This window comes from Bufo gargarizans, chromosome 1 (assembly GCF_014858855.1).
Source record: "Bufo gargarizans isolate SCDJY-AF-19 chromosome 1, ASM1485885v1, whole genome shotgun sequence".
Classification (NCBI taxonomy): domain Eukaryota; kingdom Metazoa; phylum Chordata; class Amphibia; order Anura; family Bufonidae; genus Bufo; species Bufo gargarizans.
In genome coordinates, this window is record NC_058080.1 from 50,223,682 (window position 1) to 50,232,958 (window position 9,277).

The 9,277-nt window shown below is 45.9% G+C and overlaps 1 protein-coding gene across 2 annotated transcripts in view; it reads left to right on the top strand.

Moving 5' to 3' along the window:
* The window catches only part of SLC4A11 (solute carrier family 4 member 11), a 132,930-nt gene extending 125,877 nt beyond the window's left edge, over positions 1–7,053 (top strand). For both annotated transcript variants that reach the window (XM_044295378.1, XM_044295381.1), the window contains exons 19-20: positions 4,263–4,432; positions 4,780–7,053. In XM_044295378.1, the coding sequence (XP_044151313.1) occupies positions 4,263–4,432; positions 4,780–4,843 (234 nt within the window). In that variant the 3' untranslated portion in view covers positions 4,844–7,053. The remainder of the gene's footprint in view (positions 1–4,262; positions 4,433–4,779) is intronic.
* Positions 7,054–9,277: the final 2,224 nt, after the last annotated feature.

Consider the following 9,277-nt stretch of genomic DNA (forward strand, 5'->3'; position numbering starts at 1 on the left):
GTGTCTGTATAGTCACATGCAGGGAGGTCGGTGGTGTCTGTATAGTCACATGCAGAGAGGTCGGTGGTGTCTGTATAGTCACATGCAGAGAGGCCGGTGGTGTCTGTATAGTCACATGCAGGGAGGTCGCTGGTGTCTGTATAGTCGCATGCAGAGAGGTCGGTGGTGTCTGTATGGTCACATGCAGGGAGGTCGGTGGTGTCTGTATAGTCACATGCAGGGAGGTCGCTGGTGTCTGTATAGTCACATGCAGGGAGGTCGCTGGTGTCTGTATAGTCGCATGCAGGGAGGTCGCTGGTGTCTGTATAGTCACATGCAGGGAGGTCGCTGGTGTCTGTATAGTCACATGCAGGGAGGTCGGTGGTGTCTGTATAGTCACATGCAGGGAGGTCGGTGGTGTCTGTATAGTCACATGCAGGGAGGTCGGTGGTGTCTGTATAGTCACATGCAGGGAGGTCGCTGGTGTCTGTATAGTCACATGCAGGGAGGTCGCTGGTGTCTGTATAGTCACATGCAGGGAGGTCGCTGGTGTCTGTATAGTCACATGCAGGGAGGTCGCTGGTGTCTGTATAGTCACATGCAGGGAGGTCGCTGGTGTCTGTATAGTCACATGCAGGGAGGTCGCTGGTGTCTGTATAGTCACATGCAGGGAGGTCGGTGGTGTCTGTATAGTCACATGCAGGGAGGTCGCTGGTGTCTGTATAGTCACATGCAGGGAGGTCGCTGGTGTCTGTATAGTCACATGCAGGGAGGTCGGTGGTGTCTGTATAGTCACATGCAGAGAGGTCGGTGGTGTCTGTATAGTCACATGCAGAGAGGCCGGTGGTGTCTGTATAGTCACATGCAGGGAGGTCGCTGGTGTCTGTATAGTCGCATGCAGAGAGGTCGGTGGTGTCTGTATGGTCACATGCAGGGAGGTCGGTGGTGTCTGTATAGTCACATGCAGGGAGGTCGCTGGTGTCTGTATAGTCACATGCAGGGAGGTCGCTGGTGTCTGTATAGTCGCATGCAGGGAGGTCGGTGGTGTCTGTATAGTCACATGCAGGGAGGTCGCTGGTGTCTGTATAGTCACATGCAGGGAGGTCGCTGGTGTCTGTATAGTCACATGCAGGGAGGTCGCTGGTGTCTGTATAGTCTCATGCAGGGAGGTCGCTGGTGTCTGTATAGTCACATGCAGGGAGGTCGCTGGTGTCTGTATAGTCACATGCAGGGAGGTCGGCGGTGTCTGTATAGTCACATGCAGGGAGGTCGGCGGTGTCTGTATAGTCACATGCAGGGAGGTCGGTGGTGTCTGTATAGTCACATGCAGGGAGGTCGGTGGTGTCTGTATAGTCACATGCAGGGAGGTCGCTGGTGTCTGTATAGTCACATGCAGGGAGGTCGCTGGTGTCTGTATAGTCACATGCAGGGAGGTCGCTGGTGTCTGTATAGTCACATGCAGGGAGGTCGGCGGTGTCTGTATAGTCACATGCAGGGAGGTCGCTGGTGTCTGTATAGTCACATGCAGGGAGGTCGATGGTGGTGTCTGTATAGTCACATGCAGAGAGGTCGGTGGTGTCTGTATAGTCACATGCAGGGAGGTCGGCGGTGTCTGTATAGTCACATGCAGGGAGGTCGGCGGTGTCTGTATAGTCACATGCAGGGAGGTCGGTGGTGTCTGTATAGTCACATGCAGGGAGGTCGGTGGTGTCTGTATAGTCACATGCAGGGAGGTCGGTGGTGTCTGTATAGTCACATGCAGGGAGGTCGGTGGTGTCTGTATAGTCACATGCAGGGAGGTCGGTGGTGTCTGTATAGTCACATGCAGGGAGGTCGGTGGTGTCTGTATAGTCACATGCAGGGAGGTCGGTGGTGTCTGTATAGTCACATGCAGGAAGGTCGGTGGTGTCTGTATAGTCACATGCAGAGAGGTCGGTGGTGTCTGTATGGTCACATGCAGGGAGGTCGGTGGTGTCTGTATGGTCACATGCAGGGAGGTCGGTGGTGTCTGTATAGTCACATGCAGGGAGGTCGGTGGTGTCTGTATAGTCACATGCAGGGAGGTCGGTGGTGTCTGTATAGTCACATGCAGGGAGGTCGGTGGTGTCTGTATAGTCACATGCAGGGAGGTCGGTGGTGTCTGTATAGTCACATGCAGGGAGGTCGGTGGTGTCTGTATAGTCACATGCAGGGAGGTCGGTGGTGTCTGTATAGTCACATGCAGGAAGGTCGATGGTACATTAACATACATATCCCTGATGGCGGATTATCGGATATCTTGAACTACTGGATTTGTATGAAATGTACATACACTTTGACAAAAAATATACCGCACCCAGATAGAAATGTCGGATTGCGTCAAAACTCAGCCGGCAGTTATGTATTAGGCAGATATACAGTATACATGATATAATTAGACACTGGGTCTTGCCCCAAGGGGGTGTACAAGTACTTCCCGGTACCCTTTAAAAGGGCTCTCAGAGGCTGCTTTTGGGTAGTGTACCTTTTGGTGAGCGATTGTTGACTGCTGGACATGCTTCCACAATGCACTTGAAGACATTTTGCCCAGTTGACAGACTTTGAGAGCAGGCACATCATTGGTCTGAGAGATTTAGGATCATTTCGATAAATTTCCCGCCATCTAGGACGTTCTGGGAGTGGTTGTTATGTGAGGGCACAAAAACACATGGTGAATAGGCTCTGGACGGCTGAGATAGACCACCGGTAGAGAGTAATGTTTGATCTGCTGACAAGCTCGAGCAGCTCCCACAGTTTTGTTGTCCACCATCCAGACACAGGTGGCTCCTTCATTACACACCTCTGTCTCTGCCCGGATTATTTCCAGGGGCTTAGAATAAGGAAATTTGGTGTCATGGCGCCCATTACATGGCCTTCCATTGACAGCCAGCCACCATCACCTTTGTTAGCAGTGATGTCAAGAAGGAGGAACATGGACTGGTAAGGGCTGGAACTGTGTTGTCTTTAGTGATGAATACAGGTTCTGTTTGGGATCCTACAAGAGCTGTGTTCAAGTATGGAGACCTCTTGGTGGGCGCTTCAATCCTGCCTTGGCTGTGGACCGACACATTGCTCCAACTGCTGGTGTGATCATCTGAGGAGCCATCACATATGACAGTCGGTCAACCCTAGTAGTTATAGCTTCCAACTCATCTCGTATCTAGGCTAGAGGCCGAATCTCATCTTGTATCCAGGGTAGAGGCCGAATCTCATCTTGTATCCAGGGTAGAGGCCGAATCTCATCTTGTATCCAGGCTAGAGGCCGTATCTCATCTTGTATCCAGGCTAGAGGCCGAATCTCATCTTGTATCCAGGCTAGAGGCCGTATCTCATGTTGTATCCAGGCTAGAGGCCGTATCTCATGTTGTATCCAGGCTAGAGGCCGTATCTCATGTTGTATCCAGGCTAGAGGCCGTATCTCATGTTGTATTCAGGCTAGAGGCCGTATCTCATGTTGTATCCAGGCTAGAGGCCGTATCTCATGTTGTATCCAGGCTAGAGGCCGTATCTCATGTTGTATCCAGGCTAGAGGCCGTATCTCATGTTGTATCCAGGCTAGAGGCCGTATCTCATGTTGTATCCAGGTTAGAGGCCGTATCTCATGTTGTATCCAGGCTAGAGGCCGTATCTCATCTTGTATCCAGGCTAGAGGCGACACCACAGGGCCCTAGTGCCTCCTTCAGTTGTGCAGTTTCCCCAATATTCATCTTCTTTCCTCTGATATTGTAATCACGTACAGATATCCTCACATCTGCACATAGACAGCTTCATTCTAACATCTTCCTGGTGCAGGATGTTTGGTCAGTGAGTGTACTATGGAATGAGCACGGGCTGCTAGTCCTAGGCTAAATGCACACGATCAGGATTGCGCGCGGATTTTCAGCGCGGATTTGCGTGCGGAAAATACGCACCGTAGGTCATGTACATTTTATTCTATGAGAATTTGAAATTCTCAATGCACACAATGCAGATTTTTTGCGTGCGGATCTTAAAATCCGCAACATGTCAATTTATTTTATTTTTCCTGACCGCATTTTCAGCATTCACTTAGTCAAATCCGCATGCGGAAAATACGCCCCAAATCCGCCCCAGTTGATGCGGATTGACCGCACAGATTTTCGTGCGAACACCTGCGGATTTCGGTGCGGATTCTCCGCACATGAATCCTGAACGTGTGCATGTATCCTACGGCCTTACTGACACTTGTGGTTTATCCTACTGGTTTCCAGCGTTGTATCAGTGTGTGTATTGTTTTCCCACTACAGACTGCGTACCCCCCAACCCATTACATCAGAAGAGTCCCCCAGAGGAAGATTCACTACTTCACGGGGCTCCAGGTCTTGCAGCTTGTTATCCTATGTGGCTTCGGCATGTCGCCTCTCCCTTACATGAAGATGATCTTCCCTCTGATTATGATAGGAATGATACCCATCAGGTAAGTCGGTCCGAGCAATCACGTCAGTTGTGAAGAAGTGGAGCTAGAGTTTTTGTCACTGCCCATAAGAGCTAACAATCTACAGGTTAGATATCTCCATTGATCAGCACCATCGGTGAGGCATCTGAGTATGACCACTTTTAAAGGGGTTTCTAGGATAGGTTCTCAGGATAGGCCATCTATATTTGATGTGGTCCAACACCCCGAACCCCCGACAATCAGCAGTTCTGCATTAGCACTGACGCAGGAACTACAGAGCTGCATCCAACCCCCAGCTAATATAAGTTGTCTCATGTCTAATCATCATCTCCAGATCCCTTCCTCTAACTCCTTGTTATCCTTCTTAGATACAACCTTCTACCCAAGATCATCGAGTCCAAATACCTGGATGCTATGGATGCCGAGCATTAGAAAGAGCCTCAAACCATCCGGAGATGCGTCCACGTTCTTTAACGATGGAGGAAACGTAGGGTTTCGTAATTTTTCAGGGGACGGGTTTGCATTTTATTTTTCATTGTTGCAACTTTTTGGATTTGTACAATGACCAAAGTGGAATCAAGGGGACGCGGAGCTCGACGACCTTAACTGGAATACCCCAAAGATGCTCTACAATGGTCGTGTCCGCTTGTCTCTCATTTCTGGATCTGGCCTTCGGCCTATGTTGATTGTTTTTGGGGATTTTCTTTAAGCATCCTATATATCCCACAAAACCGAATTCGTATTTTCGAGTACTTTTCCAGGATTTATAGTGGTGAACTGGCCAAAAAGATGTATATTTTTCTCCTTAGGAACCTTGCAATACTCTTTGAAGTTAATTTTTTGGCTCTACACCGTTGGATTGGGGACATGACTCCAGAGTGCGAGGTCCGTGTTGCCTCCTTATTATTTTTTTTATAAGTCAGGTTGAGAAATAAAGAACTTTTTACCGATTTGCGTCACTGCACACAGCAATGACGATGTCTGCAGATCAACCAAAAGTGTTACTGATGTTTTTGTTTCTTCGTAGGCCTGCCCCTAGAATGTAAGCTAACTTTTACCCCTTTGGGGCTTTATGTTTTTGTTTTTTTTAACATGTAGTTGAAGTAAAGAGGTATACAAGCTGTCAAATTTGCACAACAGCGACTTGGCATTATGCACAAATTCACTCAGATACCAGCACTTTTTTTGTTGTCTTTTTTTTGTTTTTGTGTGTGTGCGTATGTCTGTGTGCATCCTGACAAACCTCCATGCATACTTGCTCCATAGCGCATTGATAATGCATGTTTTATGTATAATGTTTATACATCACTAGTGGAAGGTGTCACACTAGAGTTTTTGGGTTTTATTTTTTAATATGACCTCTTTCTGGAAGGCCCAACAGCTTCACGATGGTGATGGCAAGCGTTTACTCTTCTCAGTGTAGCGTCGAGGCTTGACGAAGAACATGGACGACCACACTGTGCTAACCAACAACTGGACTCTGTTGCACTTTCCTACAAGCATAGGCTTGGCCGTTTGTGCTTCACGCCTGGACCGTCTCCTACGAGACCATCCATTTTTGTTTTCTGAAATCAAAATGTTGCTCTAGTGACTCCTTTTGCATCCTGAAGGTCAAGCGTGGTATCTCAACGACTGGTGGATCTCGGTATCCGTAACACTTACGGCTGATTGTTCTGCTTTGAATGTAGACCCTGTAGACCCTGGACCATACCATCTCACCAAAGATACGTTTGTAGGCGCCTGTTACACTGATGTTTTTGTCTGCTTGGATGCTGAATATAGTTATTTCCTGCAAAATGCAGGGTCTGTATTTCGCAACCCTATACTAAGGTCCTACCGCCTGGATGAGACTGGCCTCTTGACCGCTCTAGATTCTGGTGTATCTGATGTGAATTTTGCATGATGACTTCAACGTCTGGCTGACGTTCAAATCGGGTTACGTTTTACCAGAAAGGATTATTTTTGTAAATGCGTACTTGTTGGATTAAGGACTAATACCCTCTATGATGTTGACATTTTGTTCTGTTACTCAGTTTGCAGTGGTTTCCTTTGAATTTATAGCTTTATTTTTGTTTTTTCTCCTTTGCATTGTATGAAACCCGGTTACTCAAGACAGCAATTCATGTTTTTGGGCGATGAAACAATCCTGTACCCTCTGACGTTGAGCATGCTGTGGATTATATGGATACTAAGTATCACGAGAAGCACTTGACTGCACAGAATCTGACAGAGCAAACTATTCAAAAACATATCTGCAAGGGACTTCATTGAGTCACTTTCACTTTGGTAGAAGTTGACCTTGACCATGTTGTCCATACGTTTTTTTTGTGTGTGTGTTCTTTATGTTGTGACCTCAGATGAATCCATCTATACCGGTTCCTGTAGTCACGACACTGTGATGGAGAACGGTTTCTTGCCATTCATCCCTTCGAAGCTGTGCAAGTCCTTACCAGTACAGTGCATGCTCGATTTCAGATGGGGACCTATATATATATGTATACAGTATATACTACATAAGTGCTGCTTTAAGTCTACCGTTTGCTTTGAGCGGGTAAATTTTTGTAAATATTTGAGATGTCTGGAATCAAAGAGAACAAAGCACCGAAGAAAAATTCTATTAATAAACGATGGTTTAAACAAGAGCGGTCTGCGTGTGTTACTGGTTCTGTAGTCCCTGGCGGGATATATGGATTTGGTTTTATATAGACGTGCTGGGGGAGCACAAGCAGAGCACTAAATCCAGTGGTCCTACACATTTCACACACGTCCCCTCTGCTCTGATCCAGCCACCTGTCTAACACATCACATCATCTCAAGACATTCAGGAGACCAGTGAGGGTCCTAGACCTCCAGTGTGTAACTTTCTTCCATGTCTTAGGCTAGGGCCGACTTGGAAATCGAAATCTAATGATTGTCCCTATGTACCGCAGGTCCGTTTGAAACCCCCACATGACAGTCGCGCCAAATCCAACCATGTTTTCTTTTTGGTCTCACTTTGCCATCATTGACTACAGTACAAGTGCAATTGCAGCCTGTGTACGATTTGACAGTATATCCCGACCTGAAACGGACACTAAACCCTGAAAATAAGTAACACAAAAAAAAAAAAGGGCCCATTTTTGGTCTCGTATTTTTCTCCCCAGGTTTCAGTAGCCATAACTTCTCCATTCATATAGCCAATATAAGGGCTTATTTTTTGCAGGATAAGGGGAATTTTTTTAAGGGCACCATTTTATTTACCATGTCTGTTATTGGAAAATGGGAAAAAATGTCATTGGAAAAAAAATACCAATATTCCTCCAAGGTTTTTACATCATGGCATTCACTGTGTGCTCAAAATGACACAACATCCTTATTCTACTGCTCAATATGAATACGGTGATACCAAACTTGTATATTTTTTTTTGTTGTTTTCCTACTTAAAAAAAAAACTTAGAAAATTTTTTGCATCGCCATTTTCTGAGAGCCATTGCTTTTTTAGATTTCTGTCTAGAGAGCTGAATGAGGGCTTGTTTTTTGCGGAATGAACTTTAGGTAACTAAAAAATGGTGAATCGTGTGGTTTTCATTTTTTTTTCCATTACCGCACAGGAATTGTATTTTTTAATAGTTCAGACATTTTTGGACATGGCGATACCTGATATGTTTACTTTTGTATTAATATATTTTTATATTTAAAATTGGGAAAGGGGGGTGATTTTTTATTTTTTATATTTTAATGAATTCTGGCTTCTCCAGTCTCCTCCCTGGCAGAAGAAGGGTTTGATGCTGAGGAAAGGCCTGAGCTAGCTGTCCCTCTATGTCTTCAGAAGGCTGATACCCTGGTCCAAGGCTGGTGATCCAGAGTCTGTGGCAGCGTATACCCATCTCAGCGTCTTCCTCTGGTCACTCCTTAGTCTGGCAGTCTCCCCTCCAAGCACTGGTCCCTAACTGCAGCACACTAGGGGCTCTGACTGCTCTCCTCATATACAGATTCTGGCTGAACTAGAACCTTCTAGTGGGTGGAGTGGAGAAACTCAGCACAAACAGATACATTGTTTGGTATAGACTTACATTAGAGCTTCAATGATATTCTATGGCAATGACACTGCAGGTTTTCGAGACAAAAACAAGTTTCCAGACATAACAACATGGCTAAAACCAGACATGTATAAGGTCAGGCAGTCTGATTTTGGTGTTAAACAAGTCTGGGTTTTTCCCTCCAAAACATGGCATTCTTTGAACCCTGTGGCAACTGTGGAAAATGACCAGCTTCTCAATCAAAGTTCTAACAGTTTCTCAGTATTCATTAACCCTTTCCACAGAGCCATGTAAATACAGTGATAATAAACAGGATATATATCACAACATATAAAATGCAGGTACACAGTATTAAACAGTATACTGTATGTTAACCCCTTTTAAGAGAAATAAAGTAAGAAGTTTTAACTTTGCATAGGGGATATAGGCAACTTTCAAAGTAGTCCCTGCTCTAGGGCACTACACCAGTCATTGCTGATGGGTGTCTGCTGTATGATACAGCCAGCACCCGCCGTATATGGAGCAGGCTCACCGGTATGTTACAGTGGTTGAAGGGGTTAATCCATAGTGCACACACAACTACCATATGTCTGAGGTTCCCCCCCAATCTGCTACAATAAGATCTTTAATGCATGACCGCACACACTCGACAGGAAGTCCGGGAGAGGGGCGGGGCTTAAGCTGGTTTATAATGGGGAAGCTTGACGGGTGTGTATATATTACATCAGCCAGAAAGCTGGTAGGTATCAATATGATTTATCTTCTCTTTTTCTTTTTTTTGGTTAAAAGAGGTTTTCCAAGATTTTTTTATTAATGAACTATCCTCAGGATAGAACATCAATATCAG